Below are 16,275 nucleotides of genomic sequence, written 5' to 3' on the forward strand. Positions count from 1 at the left end.
TTCAGTACTTCTTTATTACAAAAATAATGATAATCCTCTAAAAGATATCTTTTCAGCTTGTCTTTTATACTACCTGATTTATTGACTAATTGTGGTTGCTGATTATTGATTACTTTATACTTTGACAGCTTGTGCCTGGGAAATGACTACTATGGTTTCGTTATTTGTAAATATCCATATTATCCCATTTATCGTTATTTACTGTCATTATACAATGCTTCCTTTATATTTATGATGTATAGTGCTATAAGTGATTATTCATTTATATGATGAAAGACTATTTATTATATTTCGTATTGAAAAGTGCTCAGATTACCATAGGCATACTTGTAATCTCGACATAACTGTTGATATTTTCATTATTTTCAAAATTGTTTTTTTTTGTAAGTCCATCACATTGACCATGAAGGTCTGAGATGTACGAGTCTTTCCATATTTTTTTTCTCATTTCTCTAGCTGTTTTTTATAGAATCATCACTACAGCGTAAGCGATGGAAGATTTTTCCATTGAACGCAGAGAGCTTCTATCGAAAATGAAAGTTTCTTTCCACTAATGGAGAAAAAATGCAATCGCTTACATTGTGGCACATGGTTCTCTATAGTTGCTATACTTTATTTGGATTCGGGCTCACAAGTCAACTACACTCTTCCCTTCAATGAATTTTCTTTTTTATCTTTGCTGGCACTTACCAGCCGTAGCCGCGCTTTGATCCAGTTGTTAAAAAAACCAGACATCAAATGTACAGAAACGAAATGTAATATCATATCGTATTGAAAGCGTCATCATTGTAGTATGTTCGGTGAACTTCACAACAATAAAACAACAAACTTGAATGGATAAAGCCGTTGTACAAGTAGGTTACACGCATTGCTTTTATTCAATACTTTTTATGCCAATAACAAATCTAAGTTTTGCATGAAAGATGATTGAATATTTCCTATAATACACGTCTTTATACAAGACCTAACTTGGATTATCTGAATTATGGTTACGATATAGTGTTCTTGTTATAAATTCTGCCAATAATGAGCCCTCACATAAGCAAATGTCTATAGATATGCTTAATTCGGTAGATAGTACGTTTCTTAAAAAAACAAAAAAACTATGTTTAATAGGCAAAATATACATGCATTAATTATTAATAAATTATATAGTACAGAATTATTTTGATTCATCTTCAAATAATGCAATTAATTCTTTGGTAAATTTAGCAATTTCGTAAGACTCCCTTGCAAGATCTCTTTTAGCAATAGCAGTTGCGCTAGCGCCTCGTCCAAAGTATTGCTGCTGAATCACGCCAATACGTCGTGAACATGAAAAGAGCTGATCCAATATAGGATCACATGCTGAACGGTAAGGATAGCCAAGAGATGTTTTACATGTAGCTTTGGCAAGTTCAATGATTGTTGTAACAATCTTGACGAGTTCTGTGATAATCATGTGTGCTTCACCATTTTGCTGTGGCAGACGAAGTGCTGCAAGCAAATTTTGAATAGTTTGTACAATCAAATCTGTTTCTGTTTTGAGATATTTCTACAATACACATTAGCGCAAGTTGCTTATCCTAAGCATCAGCTTACCGCTAAAGCAGCAGGCGTTTGTCCATTTTCTTGCTGTTTATTACTTAGAAAAGGACTGTTGAATCCAATTGAATCTGTATCTCGTTTTGGTCCACTATTTGCTCTCATTCTGTTATTATCAGGCATTACAGGGGAAGAGGAGGAGGGGAGCTTCTGCCTTCTATAGTAGGAGTATCATGCATACCAAGCAATTTTGCCAAGTCAACTATTACAGCTGTCAAATGACTTGCTGAGCGATCTAATAGACTAACAGGAGAAATGCCCATTCCGTTCGCATGATATTTAGCTGATACTAACAAATCAGACAAGGATGTTGAAAAGCGAGTCTTTAACTCATAGAGTGAATGCTTAGTGTTGGGCGATAATTTTGTCTCTTTGCTTTCAATTTCTTCTGTAATAGATCTACATACAGACACAATATTCTTCATGATGTGAATGACTTGAGAAGGATCTCTGGATCTAATAGTTTGGTTTAGGTGAACGTTCATTTTCTCTACTTATAGCTACCTAGCTGAAAACAATAGATCATCAATATGTGCTTGATATGTCAAGATAGCGTCTTGAGCAATGACACCATCTCTAGTTGGCTGCAAGTAGTTTTCTTTGATAATATTTTGAGAATAACCTGATTCTATAACAGAAGCAGCTACACTAGTGTCAACCTTATTTCTTTTTCAAATTTTTTTTTTTTTTTTACCTTTCATGCTTCGTAATTCAATTCTCGCTTTATCATATTTCATATGCCAATCTTTAATCTCTTTTCTTAGCTCTTGTATCACATTTTCTTTTTTTCTTTTTCGCTTAAAAGCTCCTCATTCATTTGAGCAAGTTTTTTGAGCTCATCCAACATTTGTTTTGTTTCTCTCTTGACTTCACGCACAGCCTCTTGTTGTTGACTGTATTCTTGGTTGAGTTTATCGTATTTTTCTTTAAGTGACTGATATTGATCTTGTATTTGGTTCAGCATGCGTTGATCATCTTGCTCTTTCTGTTTAACAATGAATTAATGAATACTGTTATAGACAAAATTACCATTTTCAGCGACTCTAATTCCCTGCTTGATTTGTTTGAATTATGCTGCTAAAACAAAGTAAATTCATTATAGTATAAAAGAATTCAACTTACATCTACTTGATGTTGTAACTCTTTGATTCTATTTGTCATGATATTGATTTGGTATTCATAATCTGATTTTATTTTCTCCACTTCAGTGTTCTATTATGGTTGTACAAACAATAAATTAAAGTTTTCTATTGTAAAAAAGACTTACTGAGGATCGGCTAAAATAGTCTTTAGATTCACTCGGTGAAATAGGTGTTTTTGAGCTTGATTTTTTATGATAAGCCATTGTGCTTTCATCTCCAGAAAATCGATCCAAGTTTTCTACGCTGATTGTTCCTTTGACTGGTATGATATTGGTAGATTTCCCAGGCATTTGAGGCACAGGTGGATCGCTTTCAACTAAACTAGAAAATCGTCTCGTCAATTCACTATATACATCACTCGCTAAATCTTGGAAACGAGGTACAGGCAATGTGGCTAGTTTTTGCCTTGCTTGATTTCTTTTGGGGTGGAACTCTTCCTTTACGGGCAGGAAGGGAACTAGGCAACATAAGCATACACAACACGATGGCACTAATACATACGAAATTTATCGTTTTTGTTTCTACGGACAACTTCATCATAGACATCCATTGCAAGTTCATGAAATTGAAGGTTACTTAATCGAGTTAGCTTCTGACGTGCAGCCACTCGCTGTGGATGAGGGCCTTCAATAGCCTCTTGAATTATAAATTAATAACAATAAGAAATCTTATTTTTATCCTTCCCCCTCCTCTAGCCTACCTTGGGCTAACAGCTCCTTTAAATAAGCCTTAAGTTCAGCATAATAAATTTTAGCGGTAGCTTCGATATTGCCGATAGATTGGGCGCGACTCGAAGCAGAGCCAAATGATTGTGTTCGAGAAGCATGTCGTGATGAGCCCGAAGAGTATGTCTTTGCTGAATGAGGTCCACGCGATAACCAGTCGTCATGTGAAGAAGGCGACTGAGGTGGCGAGCGCGAAAAAGACATTTGAAAAACAAAAAAGATAAAAAGGAAGAGGAAAAAAGAAATGAAAAGGTATCATTTAAATCGAAAAAAACCAAAAAAAAGGCTCTGTGCTTCCTGTACTACCTTCATTAAACTATTTAAATAAATAGTATTTCATTTCTTTCAATTATTAAAATACAAAAAATAAAAAAGAGTGGGGGGGGGGTTTGGGTTGGTTATCAATATTATATACAAATGTAATGATGTCTAAATGTGAACGTGCTTAGGCAAGCTTAAGAGAATGCATGTTTTGAGGTTGAGTTTCAAGACTGTTGGCATATTGTAATTGACCACTGTAAAACAAATGAGCATTGAATCTACATTTACATTTTGACTTACCTAGTCTCGTATTCATACATATCAAGAGCAACGGCGCAACTATCACGGACAACACGCTCATTGTCTTGCTTGAAAGAATCCAATACCTTAAGAACATCAGGTGTAGCGATAGAACCTAAAGCTTCAGCAGCTTCATGACGGACCATATGAGCTTCCTCCTTATCTTGAAGACATTCCGTCAAAGCAGGAACAGAAGCAGGGTGTTGCAATTGACCAAAAACATAGGCAACTTCATGACGGAACAAGGCACTTTTGTCTTTCAAGCCCTTTGCCAATTCCAATACAGCTTCTTCATTACCAATTTCACGCAAGGCAAACATAGCTCTATAACGCTTGAACAACTTAAGGTCAGCATTCATGAGTTGCTCACCCAATTCTTTGATGGATTTAGTATCGGCAGTAGGGGGAGCTGGATCAACCGAGCTATAAAGACTCTTATTGGCTTCTCTTTCAGCTTTATTGTTGGGATCGTTGTCATACTTGATTTTGTCAATAGCTAGCTCACAAGTTTGAACAACAGACTCGTTTTTATCCTCCAAGTATTTTTCAAGCACATCGAGGGATTCTAAAGAACCAATGGCACCTAAAGCTTCAGCAGCTTCATGACGAACCATTTCGGCTTCATTCATATTTTCTAACACTTTTTGAAGAATAGGGTTGGCACGAGGATTACCAATTTGACCGAGACAATAAGCAAGTTCATGCTTCAAAAGTTCAGACTCGTCGCTAAAGGCTAAACAACAATTAATCATAAGCTCGAAATAGAAAATTAGCTACCTTTAGCAATAATATCGATAGCTTGTTCGGTGGCAATGTTTTTGAGGGTAAAAAGTGTTCTAAAACGTTCAGCAAGTTGAACGTTGCCAGAAGTGTTGCAGAGAGAAGCTTCAAGGCGGCTATAGTCAACGTTGGCAAAGTCAGTCATAGTGTGATGGAAAATAAAGAGAAAAAAATAAGAAAAGAATTTTTTGATGTAAGCCACCATTTAAACCCTTTTTGTTAGGCTGTACCTTTGTTTAATCTCAGCATACGTCAAATCGTGAAAAAAATGCAAGGAAATGGACAATGAGGAGGTAGAAAAAAACAATTAGTTAGTTTAGATATGTATTTGTTCTGATTGCTTTAAGAAATGCGTTAAATTACATATGTTGAAAGCTGTCAAAATTCATAAAACATCTGAAACTTTAGTAGTCATAAAGCAAAAATGAATACTTCCAAAAGCCGCCCCATGAAACATATCTGGCTTTTAATCTTGTGTACAGTGTTATCCCTGAGCCTTTTCTGAACAAGATAATAGCAAAAAAGAATACTTTAATGAGTTGCCAAATTTAAATCAAGAAAAACGTGGAGACTGGTAGGGCCCTTTTTTCTCTCTTTCTTTCTCTCTCTGTCTTTCTCTCTTTTTTTTCTTCTTGACAAAGAAATGACTAACAAGAATAACTTTGCTTATGAGATACGATTTCTAGATGATAAGGTAAGGAAGAAATATTAAATATGCTTTTATTCATGCATATGATTAGGTAGTCCAAATTTACGATATTGCAGCAAAAAGACAACAACAAGTAGATGCGGCTGCTCTACTACCAACAGAATATAAAGAGGAGGATGTTATTAAGGGCCAACTTCGATATTCAAAATTAGTTGGAAGTACACCTTCTAGCCATCCAAAAGACCCTTTTGGACAAGAAGACAGTGGAGAGCCTTATCAACACATTGTAGTGACAAAAAGAAGTAAAGATAGGAAGTCTACTCAACGACATACTTTTTTCGGTATGGGAGGAGGAGGAGGAGGAGGAAGTTATTATGACTTTGATGATGAATTGGTAACAAACAAATTTGATTACTCCTTACATGTACTGACTGCTTCTAAAGGCTGAAGAAAAAGATATGCATTCTGTATCACAACAAGACTCATCTAAAACCAATCAACTAAACTTGTCGATCCAGTCACCTATACATTCACCTGTTCACTCACCTATTAACTCGCCAATTGAATTAACTAAAGACTCGCCTACTCACTCACTTATTGAATCAGCTCGACACTCACTTGCTTACTCCTCTACCCATTCATCTATTGAGTTGAACAGACACTCGCATGTTGATTCACTTATTAATTCGCCAACTAAACACTCATTTGACAGTTCACCTATTGACTCGATTACTGAGTCAATCAAACGCTCACTTGATAAGTCAACTATTAATTCATCAATTAGGTCAACTAAACACTTGTCTGTTGACTTGCCTGTTAACTTACCTATGGATTCATCTAATATTTTACCTCAATCTACTCCTATTTCTATTAACAATACTAATTCTGCATCTATTCGATCGCCTATTTCTTCTCCAACTACGGATCTTTCTTCACATCCTAATGCGACATCAGAAAAAGAAGAGTCAGTCATTCAATTGCCGCCATCAGCTGTTTCAAGGTCAAGCATTTCACCCTACAAAAGCAATAGAATGACGTCAAATCATATACCAGAACAACTCAATTATGCTGAAGACGAGTATGCAAGTATGACCATCATTGAATCCAATACAGATGATAGTAAAAGACATATACGATCTTCTTTTAAACAAGAAAAAAAGCCAGCACCAAAAGAAGGATGTTGTTGCATTATTTGCTAGAAAACACACACACACACAACCATGTAAACTAATTTATTCTATTGTAATTACTCTTTCTTATCTGGACAATAAAATGACAAATATACTGATAAATGGATAAACAAGTTTTTCTTTATTCTAAATATATATGCATCATATGCTCACTCTGTTTACGCTTAAAAGAACTAATACACATGTGTGAATTTTTTTTTTCATTAGAATGAACGCCATTTTAGCACAATATTTTAGTTTAAAAAAAGGAATTTATTTACAATCTGTTGACATTACCCAAGTCCTTGCATGCTTGTTGAACTCTCTTAACCATGCTCTTTTCGGCTTCACGGACAAAGACACGGGGATCATAGAACTTCTTGTTGGGCTTGCCTTCACCTTCGGGGTTACCAACTTGAGTTTGAAGATAATCCCTCTTGCTTTCATAGTAATTTTTGAGACCTTCCCAGTAAGCCCATTGAGTATCAGTGTCAACGTTCATCTTGACAACACCATTATGTACAGCTTCAGCAATATCTTGTTCAGTGGAGCCAGAACCACCATGGAAGACAAAGAAGACGGGCTTAACATCATCGTTCTTGAGTTGTTCCTTGACGTAAGCTTGGTGCTTACCCAAAAGTTCAGGGTGAAGCTTGACATTACCAGGAGCATAGACACCATGAACGTTACCGAAACCAGCAGCAATGGAGAAAAGGTTAGAAACTTCCTTGAAAGCCTTGTAAATATCCCAGATATCTTCGGGTTGGGTATAGAGAGCAGCATTGTCGACACCAGAGTTGTCGACACCATCTTCTTCACCACCTGTGATACCAATTTCCATTTCAAGCCAGCAGTTAATGGCAGCCATACGCTTAAGGTACTTGAGACAGATTTCAATGTTTTCTTCCTTAGATTCTTCAGAGAGATCCAACATGTGAGAAGAGAAGAGAGGTTCACCGTGTGCCTTGAAGTAGTCTTCATCAGCAGCGAGCATACCATCGAACCAAGGCAAGAGCTTCTTGGCACAGTGATCAGAGTGAACAATAACTGGAATACCATAGGCTTTAGCAACAGAACGAACGTACTACACACATAAATAACACAAATCATTGGTGAGTTTATAAAAGGGCGCATTTATCAATTTACCTGGGCACCAGCAACAGCACCAATAATGGAAGCTTCTTGATTCTTGTTGTCTAATGCCTTACCAGCAAAGTAGGCAGAACCACCTTGAGAAAATTGGATGATAAGGGGGGACTTAATATCACGAGCAGCTTCAAGAGCAGCGTTAACGGTACTAGAAGAGAATTAGTACAGGTGCTCGAGTTATTTTAAAGAACCGCATAATCTGGGGTTATTGATGCGGGGTAAAAACGCGCTTATTGTACGTGACTTACCTAGTAGAAGTACAGTTGATGGCAGGAATAGCAAAGTTATGTTCACGAGCTGATGAATAGTCAGTAACAAGTGATTAGGTATGATTTAAGCTTACCATATTCGAAAACCTTTAAGACATCTTGACCAGTAATGACACCAGTAGGAACAATATCGAGAAGACCCATTTTTAAATTGAAAAAAAAAAAGATTGAAAGAAAGAAAGAAAGAGAAATAAAAGACCAAGTTTACTCGAATCAATTTAAACTTCTTTCTCATCCCTTCTATTTACACACTCTTTGTTATTATTCGGATGATGCAACTATTTGTGTCCTCCGACTTTGTCCTGGGAAAAGTCTCTTTGAGCTCCATAAAATGATCCGGGGATTTCCGTTTTAACTTATGAAAATTTGAAAAAACACGTACGGTATTTTAATTCTTACGCATCAGGTTTTTTGTTTTTGCGCATTGACTTTTGCATTGTAGACTTGAAATTAAAAATTACTTTTCTGACTGACCCTGCTATTCTTTAAACCAGATTGCCATCTAAAGTCTAGCAGTTTCTTTCTACACTTGCTTTGTATTTAAAACAACGCAATTTAATTGAACTTGAAAGCGGAAAGAGAAGTAAAATACGCTTTTAGCCACACTTAAGGATGGCTTCTTGGGGTTCGTATCACGTTGAATATTTACTGCAAGTACTAGACAATTCGACAAGCTTTGCTTCTGCAGAGCCAGTCTAGAATCATATCAAGAACTATACGGGTCCGTTTATGGCACTCGCCTAATTATCACATTGCAATCACAAAACTTGGAATTGCTAGGTGGACTGGTTTAATTTTTAAAGTAAAGAAGTCTTTGAAAACATTCAAAAGGCAATTGTCACTTAAAGTCGTAGTTCCTAGCCAAAATCGAGAAGTCTCAGAGGAAAAAGGACGAAAGAAACGGGGAAAACAAGTATCACCGGATTTACTATTGAAAATGAGTGGTATTATTTAGCAATCGTTAGACCCAATTCAGTAGTAAGTCTTTGCAAGTGAAATAGTAGTGTTTGTTAAAATAAAATGGCGGAATAACTGAATAATAATAAGCGAATTGCACTCATTACTAAAATGATTATACGGTCTACTGTTTAACATCGATATTGCATATTCAACAGTGATAATATTCATACATGTTTGCTACGGGTACTAATCTACAACTGAATATTTACGCCATATATAGGTTTTTATTATGGAAAAAAGGAGAAAAGGAGGAAAGGAATAATATGATGAATCTTCGCTTTAATATACGCGGACAGAATAAATGTAATTCCGTAGGCCTTTCTCTTTCTAATGATAGAGGAAGACTGCCCGCACCTGTTAAAAGCGTTTTCCTAAATAACAAAAATCTTCCACACTGATAAACACACTTATAAAAAGCAATCGTCGCGTAAAAAACAAACAATTTATGATTTATCTGCACTAATATATAAAACTGATACAATACACGTGAGTTGCTTGTATTTCTTTTTGCTATACATACCATTGTTTCCTCTGATAAAGGTATCTCCATACGTATTCTTCAATCTACCATCGACATATTCCTTTGTGTTTTCCAACGCAATATTCATATAACCATCTAAACAAGCCAAAGTTCCTATCCAACGTATAAGCCTTATCGATAAACTCTTTCTAAATAACTACCTTTATAGTCTATTCCTGAGTTCAACTTCACTCTGACAGTTTGTCCCAATACTGTACTCAAAAAGTCTGTTGGAGATCTTGAACTGGACTGGTTTTCCATGCTATTTACAGTTTGTCAAGTTAAGAATATGAAAAGTTGAGAATTGTTTTTTTTTTGTTTTTTTTTGTTTTCGCAATCCCCCACATAACAGTCACTCAAAGTAGTTCGTAGTTTACAAGTTGACTAATGACAGGTGAAATATAAATTATGCATACACTAAAGACATTCCAACATATAAATATCTACTTGGTTTTTAATTGAAATATATGGATTGTTGAGAAATAAATAATTATTCTAAATAATAAGTTAAAAAAAAAGAATAAAAGTAGATGATCTATGAAAATGTCTCTTTTTTTGGAGTATACGATTGGGAAATATATAAACCTGCTTAGAGAAGTAAGTAGGCAGCAATACCAGCAGCAGCAGCAACAAGAGTACCACCAACACGAACATTTCCGGCACCACTGGAGGTTCTAGTAGAAGAAGCAGTAGCGGAAGAAATAGCACTGCTGACTCTAGAGGCAATAGAAGATGTACGGCTACCACTAGTAGAAGAAGCGGAAACAGAACCGGAAGAAGAGCCGGAAGAAGAGCCAGGAGAGAGAAGGCTAGAGACTGAGCTGAGGAAAGAAGTGGCTTGAGCAGCACCTACTTCGGTGGCAGCAGTAGCTTCGGCTTCAAGAGAGTTAGCGTGAAAGTTCTTGCCATTCTTCTTCTTGCCAAACTTGTTGTCACCAGATTTGCCACCATGCTTCTTATCATCTTCATCATCTTCATCATCATCGTGCTTATTTTTGTGCTTGTGATCGTCATCCTTGTCTTCTTCTTTGTCATCATGCTTGAATTGCTTGTGACCACCGAAATGGTTGTAACCTTCTTCACCATGACCCTTGTAACGTTCAGCACCATTGTGTTCCTTGCGATCACCGTAGTGTTCTTTGACATCCTTTTGGTTACCACCATAGTATTTTTCATCGCCCTTGCGATCACCGTAGCGTTCTTCACCGCCCTTGCGATCACCGTAGTATTTTTCACCGCCCTTGCGATCACCGTAGCGTTCTTCACCACCCTTGCGATCACCGTAGTATTTTTCACCGCCCTTGCGATCACCGTAGCGTTCTTCACCGCCCTTGCGATCACCGTAGTATTTTTCACCGCCCTTGCGATCACCGTAGCGTTCTTCACCACCCTTGCGATCACCGTAGTATTTTTCACCGCCCTTGCGATCACCGTAGCGTTCTTCACCGCCCTTGCGATCACCGTAGTATTTTTCACCGCCCTTGCGATCACCGTAGCGTTCTTCACCACCCTTGCGATCACCGTAGTATTTTTCACCGCCCTTGCGATCACCGTAGCGTTCTTCACCACCCTTGCGATCACCGTAGTATTTTTCACCGCCCTTGCGATCACCGTAGTATTTTTCACCGCCCTTGCGATCACCGTAGTATTTTTCACCGCCCTTGCGATCACCGTAGTATTTTTCACCGCCCTTGCGATCACCGTAGTGTTCTTTGACACCGTAGTGTTCTTTGCGACCGTAGTCTTCTTTGCGACCGTAGTCTTCTTTGCGACCGTAGTCTTCTTTGCGACCGTAGTCTTCTTTGCGACCGTAGTCTTCTTTGCGACCGTAGTCTTCTTTGCGACCGTAGTCTTCTTTGCGACCGTAGTCTTCTTTGCCCTCGTAGTGTTTTTTGCCATTGTAGTCTTCTTTGCGACCGTAGTCTTCTTTGCGACCGTGGTGTTCTTTGCCCTCGTAGTGTTTTTTGCCCTCGTAGTGTTTTTTGCCATCGTGGTCTTCTTTACCACCCTTTTGTTTATCGCCATTGAGTTCTTTGCCATCCTTTTGTTTACCGCCATTGAGTTCTTTGCCACCCTTTTGTTCACCGACATTGAGTTCTTTGCCACCCTTTTGTTCACCGACAATGAGTTCATTTTCAGAACCAAATTGTTCGTTCGTGCCACTGAGGCCCGTGTTTTCAAAGGGGAGGACCTACAAAAAAAAGTAAGTATATGGTATATTAAATGCCAATGACTCACACTAGGAGCAGCAAAAAGAGTGGTAGTTAATGCAATAATAACAGGAGGCTTGTTTTGAATCTCGATGTTATCAATAACAATAGGGAAAATAGCATCATCCAAGGCAATAGCAGTGTTCATTTCAGGCAATTGAACTACAGGAGCCCTTCCTTCTTGACCAGATTGTTTGCCGCCAAAGATCTTCTTGATGCTATTAAATTCCTTGATGTTTTCAACTTCATTGGCAGCTACAATAAAAATAGGTTAGATCAGGTAATGATTCAATTCGTTTTCTTACAAGTAGCAGTTGCCAAAGCAGCAGTGACAGCTAAAAGAGCAAGAGATTTCATTTAAATAAATATATAAAAATATAGAAAGATGTAATGATGAAAAGAAGTTGATTTCAAATGAATTCTTTTATATATGTGGGGACATATTTCCCCGAAATTCTAAGTAAAGCCAGTTCTAAAAACAATAATCATAACAAAATAGTCGGAAGAATTGAAAGAGATTTTTCTTTTCTTTTTTGTTACTTGTGTTCATGATAGCTTAATTCCCGTTGTCCTGAGTTTTTTCTTTTTATTTGGCAGTCAATCGTTTATCATCTAGACAATTTTCCGGATCTTACAAGTTCTTTAACGTTAGTGTTTACCTACAAACAGAAATAGAGTTGTATTTATTTGAAAGAACCTATTTGTAAAAATCAATGCAATATTTGGTGATAAGCTGATAAAAAAATCTTTCAGGTATGTTGTGTACAAAGAAGCTGCCGTAGCGAAATTTCATTAGAGACATTTATTTGTTTGGCTTTATTGAAACTGACGTTCATTTCCTTAAATATGATCACACCGACCTTTTTGCACATGTCTGTAAATCTTATGCCATGTTTAAATCAAGAAATCAGATGTTTTTTCAATTCTTTTTTATCGTATCCATTTAAACTGCTAATTAAGCTTAATTATTAAATATTATTACAAACAGACACACTCTTTTTTTTTGTGTTATCAAAAGTTAAAAGTTGATTTTGAGCAAATTTGGAAACCTAAAGATATCTCATGTTAGTGCATTTGTCGAGTCTTGGATGAGAAACTGTTATAATTGAGATTACTCTATAACTGTAAAAAAAAAAAAAAAAAAAAAAAGCGTGCAATACAAGTAATAATTGATTAGAAAACATTTTTTAAATGAGTCTTGGCTTAAAGTACAAATTTAACTTGACTTTGTATTTAAGCGAGTTTTTTGCATAATCATTTTTAGACCTCGGATGCTTTATTGATATAGAAAGGAGGCAGTTCTTCACTATCTAATATATGCAAAGTCTGTTGCATATTTTGAAAAAATTTTAATGAATGTAAAAACACTCATGTCTTAAACGTTTTTGTGCATTAGTGATCTTTCATGACAGATCTATCAGGTTTGTCTGATAATCGAATTACTATCAAAAAGCGCTTTACTTAAGAGCAATTATTCTTTGGGTGACAGTCAAGTGAATATATTTGGTCACTAAAGCCTCTTGGGTAATTACTATGTCTTTTATCATGATGTAGTGAAACAAGAACTATCAAAGATCGTTTGATATCAAATGAGCTATATTTTCTTTGAAAGGAAACAAGCAATGTCAACTCGTCAAAGGGATAGGCAATCAAGATAAAGGAGTTGGGAGCACTGCTAAGGGGTATGATAGAAGAGGAAGCAATTGGCATAAACAAAACCGCCACCATCACTACCAACAAGTATATGACACCTCAATTATAACACTTTCGGTAACTCTCATTGCCTAAACCCTAAATGCCCAGTAGTCAAATGCGGCCACGCCTTGACAACATAGATGTGATGTCTGCTGCTATCATAAGCCTTTCCTGCATGATGGAAGTAATCTCCCATCATTTGTAGCCTTCTGCCCCGTCCACTCGAAAAATGACATAATTCATGAAGTATTGGTGCAAAGTGATGGGTAAGAGACAAATTGTGTATATACCCTCTCAGTATATGTTCATCACATCTGTGATTATACTAAAAGAATGGATATCAAATAAAATACAAGAAAAATTTGCTAAAAATTTCATCATTTCTTGTCACAAAGTCGTCTAAAAATAATCGCTTTAAGTCGATATTAGACTAAATTCAGTGTTTCATTCATGTATTGATTTTCTGAGAGTTCTTCTGAGAGTGTTACTTTGTATGTTTCATTGACAGCATTGAAAAAAAAAAGAGTTTTGTTTACCAGATCCTTGGTGACATGTTTGTTTTTCTCTGTTAAGTATTTTGAGCTTAGAGCCATGTTATTTCTTTGTAGCTTTGAACTGAAAGAAATGCATTAATACAAAGACAAAATATGAATATTTCACTGAATATGTTTGAGTCTATTTCAGTATACAATTCAAAGGTACAAACAAAATGAAACTGTTTCGTCAGTTACATCTTATCAAGAGCATTTGAATAAATCAAACATTATTAGTGGATAGTTTCAAAACTAGCACACATGTTTTTAAAGTCCATATAAACATATAGACTGTATAGAATTTCCATTGTACCTATTGCATATAGAAGCTTCTTTTTGACAGATCGAAAGAGGATGCTTTGCAACTTTTGTTCTAATATCACTATTATTGAATTGATGAGCCGAAATACAAAGCCACACTTTTGAACAAAAAATGTGTTGCCTTGACTTTTCCATAGATTTGCATCAGGAGTGAATGGGTTTCTTTTTCTGCACATTCTATTTCATATTGCCATTTTACCGCTGCAGGCGACAGGTAGAATACAGAAAAAGAAAAGAAGAATTTCTATGCTGAATGCCTTTATTTAAGAAACTACAACGAGTTAAATGAAAACAAGAATTGATGGTGAATGTTTATATTTATCATTGCGTGTGTAACAGAATTAGACCAAGAAATCTTCTGTCTTAATTATGCTTGGCGACACGACTTCTATCGTACCACAGAGATGCTTGAGAATTCCTAATAAAGAAATATACACTTTTACTTTACCAGGGACAGCGCAAAAAAAAACGTTTATTATTACTCTAAAAGTGCATTGACTTGTTACCTTTGTCAGCTTTGTTAATTAAAAATAGTCTTTTGCTTATCCTCTAATTGCGGTTGAAACAATATTAAGTCGCAGTTGATTATTACTGCCGTGAGGAGGGGAGGGGAGGATTTATCAAGGAGAAAATCATTGCTTGTAGGCAAAAAAAAGGCGGTTATCGAAAAGCTTGAATTGAGAGAGAAAAGGCAAATAATTTATGAGACTGTTCTGTTGCCTTCCAGCTGTAATGATGCAATGTTTCTTTACATGTCTAGTTCATATTTATCGGAATCGTCCGTTAAATGAAAAATAAGGAGGTTATTCTCGCTATTATCCTCGCTTACAGTTTGGATTTCATTGCGCGTGTTACAATAAAGCTGAAAACGGAAAGCAAAAAACTTGCATGTTACTCAAACCAAAACCTGTAAAACATATAAATACAAAGATCATTGTGAGCCCTTTTTTTTTTCGTCATTATCTCTTCCATATTCTTTTATTCTACTCAATGAAATCCACACTCCTTCTTACTTTGGCTGTAGCTGCTACTGCTGTTTCTGCTGTCCCTCTCGAAAAGAGAGCCACCGCTCAAGTCATCACCACCTGTTCTGTTCCCGGCACCATTGCCTTGACTTTCGATGATGGACCTTACGAATACACTTGGGCTTTGGCCGATACTCTTAAGAAAGAAGGTGTTACTGCTACCTTTTTCATGAACGGCAAGAACTGGGTGTAAGCATTCTCTCTATAACAATTGACATAAATACTAATTTTTTTATAGCGATGTTGAAAAGCAATCTGTCCAGACTAGTGCTGGTACCAAGACTTACAAGCAAGTCATTAAGCATGTTTATGATCAAGGTCACCAACTCGGTAGTCACACCTACAGCCATGTCGATCTTAGCTCCAAATCTGCTTCTGCTATCACCACTGAAATGCAAAAGCTCGAAAAAATCTTCCGTTCTGTTATTGGCAAGAACCCCTTGTATATGAGACCTCCTTTGGGAGCTCATGACTCCAACACCCTCTCTACTCTCGGCAAGCTTGGTTACAAGGTTATTTTGTGGGATATTGATTCTCAAGATTGGGCCCACTCCACAGAGACCAGCCTCTCAGTCGAACAAAAGAACTACAAGGATGTCATTGAAGCTGACAGCAAGTCTAAGCCTCATGGCCACATCTCTCTTCAACACGACGTTCACAAGAAGACTGTTGATAAGTTAGTTCCCTGGGTTATTTCTTACATCAAGAGCAAGAAGAATTATAAGTTTGTCAGTGTTGCTGAATGTATTGGCAAAACCAAGGGTTCTGCTTACAAGACCAAGCAATAGATTTGCCCATTGTACCAGTAGTGTATTTTATTTAGATGAATAGTATTCTTTGACCTGCTAAATATTCTTAAGTAAATGATTTATGAACTGATTTTCATGGTGACACTTGTGTTATAAAATAATGAATATGCATAAATCAAGCACTTGAAGATGTAATGAGCTACTCATGAGGATCTCTGCCTTTTTTCATAAACC

The 16,275-nt window shown here is 36.5% G+C and overlaps 7 protein-coding genes across 7 annotated transcripts; 3 read left to right on the forward strand and 4 right to left on the reverse strand.

Moving 5' to 3' along the window:
• Positions 1-1,082: 1,082 nt before the first annotated feature.
• Positions 1,083-3,735, reverse strand: B0P05DRAFT_549333 (uncharacterized protein). Its single transcript, XM_051579120.1, has 11 exons — positions 3,427-3,735; positions 3,228-3,362; positions 2,852-3,183; positions 2,707-2,796; positions 2,614-2,661; positions 2,430-2,569; positions 2,279-2,373; positions 2,089-2,227; positions 1,711-2,040; positions 1,582-1,690; positions 1,083-1,534 (listed from the first exon to the last, which is right to left on the reverse strand). The coding sequence occupies exons 1-11, from the start codon at positions 3,653-3,655 to the stop codon at positions 1,163-1,165; spliced, it is 2,019 nt and encodes a 672-aa protein (XP_051433065.1). The 5' UTR covers positions 3,656-3,735; the 3' UTR covers positions 1,083-1,162.
• B0P05DRAFT_549335 (armadillo-type protein) lies at positions 3,736-4,962 on the reverse strand. The gene is made up of 3 exons (XM_051579121.1): positions 4,790-4,962; positions 4,013-4,745; positions 3,736-3,966 (listed from the first exon to the last, which is right to left on the reverse strand). Exons 1-3 carry the CDS (start codon positions 4,935-4,937, stop codon positions 3,897-3,899), a joined length of 951 nt encoding a protein of 316 aa, XP_051433066.1. The 5' UTR covers positions 4,938-4,962; the 3' UTR covers positions 3,736-3,896.
• Positions 4,963-5,321: 359 nt separating this feature from the next.
• B0P05DRAFT_549336 (uncharacterized protein) lies at positions 5,322-6,737 on the forward strand. The gene is made up of 2 exons (XM_051579122.1): positions 5,322-5,835; positions 5,885-6,737. The coding sequence occupies exons 1-2, from the start codon at positions 5,785-5,787 to the stop codon at positions 6,638-6,640; spliced, it is 807 nt and encodes a 268-aa protein (XP_051433067.1). The 5' UTR covers positions 5,322-5,784; the 3' UTR covers positions 6,641-6,737.
• Positions 6,738-8,172, reverse strand: B0P05DRAFT_598188 (fructose-bisphosphate aldolase, class II; the record flags this gene model as incomplete). The annotated part of the gene is made up of 4 exons (XM_051583171.1): positions 6,738-7,694; positions 7,757-7,907; positions 8,008-8,056; positions 8,103-8,172. 4 exons carry the CDS (start codon positions 8,170-8,172, stop codon positions 6,888-6,890), a joined length of 1,077 nt encoding a protein of 358 aa, XP_051433068.1. The 3' UTR covers positions 6,738-6,887.
• Positions 8,173-9,065: 893 nt separating this feature from the next.
• Positions 9,066-9,901, reverse strand: B0P05DRAFT_549341 (U6 snRNA-associated Sm-like protein LSm6). Its single transcript, XM_051579123.1, has 3 exons — positions 9,670-9,901; positions 9,509-9,622; positions 9,066-9,460 (listed from the first exon to the last, which is right to left on the reverse strand). Exons 1-3 carry the CDS (start codon positions 9,767-9,769, stop codon positions 9,432-9,434), a joined length of 243 nt encoding a protein of 80 aa, XP_051433069.1. The 5' UTR covers positions 9,770-9,901; the 3' UTR covers positions 9,066-9,431.
• Positions 9,902-10,067: 166 nt separating this feature from the next.
• On the forward strand, positions 10,068-12,067 carry B0P05DRAFT_177182 (uncharacterized protein). The gene is made up of 3 exons (XM_051573152.1): positions 10,068-10,642; positions 11,065-11,093; positions 11,155-12,067. Exons 1-3 carry the CDS (start codon positions 10,458-10,460, stop codon positions 11,739-11,741), a joined length of 801 nt encoding a protein of 266 aa, XP_051433070.1. The 5' UTR covers positions 10,068-10,457; the 3' UTR covers positions 11,742-12,067.
• Positions 12,068-15,257: 3,190 nt separating this feature from the next.
• Positions 15,258-16,080, forward strand: B0P05DRAFT_473787 (uncharacterized protein; the record flags this gene model as incomplete). Its single annotated transcript, XM_051574752.1, has 2 exons — positions 15,258-15,481; positions 15,531-16,080. 2 exons carry the CDS (start codon positions 15,258-15,260, stop codon positions 16,078-16,080), a joined length of 774 nt encoding a protein of 257 aa, XP_051433071.1.
• Between the last annotated feature and the right edge of the window lie 195 nt (positions 16,081-16,275).

This window comes from Gilbertella persicaria (genome assembly GCF_025201335.1).
Source record: "Gilbertella persicaria strain CBS 190.32 chromosome Unknown B0P05scaffold_30, whole genome shotgun sequence".
In the NCBI taxonomy this organism is placed as follows: domain Eukaryota; kingdom Fungi; phylum Mucoromycota; class Mucoromycetes; order Mucorales; family Choanephoraceae; genus Gilbertella; species Gilbertella persicaria.

What these genes read in the sequence shown, in the direction of transcription:
- B0P05DRAFT_549333 (XM_051579120.1), bottom strand. Translation starts at nt 3,655, where the DNA reads ATGTCTTTTTCGCGCTCGCCACCTCAGTCGCCTTCTTCACATGACGAC. An exon ending in ACTATTTTAGCCGATCCTCA is followed by an intron (nt 2,797 to 2,851) that starts GTAAGTCTTTTT and finishes CAACCATAATAG; the next exon opens with AACACTGAAGTGGAGAAAAT. An exon ending in AATTAGAGTCGCTGAAAATG is followed by an intron (nt 2,570 to 2,613) that starts GTAATTTTGTCT and finishes ATTGTTAAACAG; the next exon opens with AAAGAGCAAGATGATCAACG.
- B0P05DRAFT_177182 (XM_051573152.1), top strand. Translation starts at nt 10,458, where the DNA reads ATGCTTCTTATCATCTTCATCATCTTCATCATCATCGTGCTTATTTTT. An exon ending in TTCCTTGCGATCACCGTAGT is followed by an intron (nt 10,643 to 11,064) that starts GTTCTTTGACAT and finishes CGATCACCGTAG; the next exon opens with CGTTCTTCACCACCCTTGCG. An exon ending in CCACCCTTGCGATCACCGTA is followed by an intron (nt 11,094 to 11,154) that starts GTATTTTTCACC and finishes CGATCACCGTAG; the next exon opens with TATTTTTCACCGCCCTTGCG.
- B0P05DRAFT_549336 (XM_051579122.1), top strand. Translation starts at nt 5,785, where the DNA reads ATGGGAGGAGGAGGAGGAGGAGGAAGTTATTATGACTTTGATGATGAA. An exon ending in ATGACTTTGATGATGAATTG is followed by an intron (nt 5,836 to 5,884) that starts GTAACAAACAAA and finishes CTGCTTCTAAAG; the next exon opens with GCTGAAGAAAAAGATATGCA.
- B0P05DRAFT_549335 (XM_051579121.1), bottom strand. Translation starts at nt 4,937, where the DNA reads ATGACTGACTTTGCCAACGTTGACTATAGCCGCCTTGAAGCTTCTCTC. An exon ending in TATCGATATTATTGCTAAAG is followed by an intron (nt 4,746 to 4,789) that starts GTAGCTAATTTT and finishes ATTGTTGTTTAG; the next exon opens with CCTTTAGCGACGAGTCTGAA. An exon ending in ATGTATGAATACGAGACTAG is followed by an intron (nt 3,967 to 4,012) that starts GTAAGTCAAAAT and finishes TTTGTTTTACAG; the next exon opens with TGGTCAATTACAATATGCCA.
- B0P05DRAFT_549341 (XM_051579123.1), bottom strand. Translation starts at nt 9,769, where the DNA reads ATGGAAAACCAGTCCAGTTCAAGATCTCCAACAGACTTTTTGAGTACA. An exon ending in CTCAGGAATAGACTATAAAG is followed by an intron (nt 9,623 to 9,669) that starts GTAGTTATTTAG and finishes TACGTTGGATAG; the next exon opens with GAACTTTGGCTTGTTTAGAT. An exon ending in CTTTATCAGAGGAAACAATG is followed by an intron (nt 9,461 to 9,508) that starts GTATGTATAGCA and finishes GTATTGTATCAG; the next exon opens with TTTTATATATTAGTGCAGAT.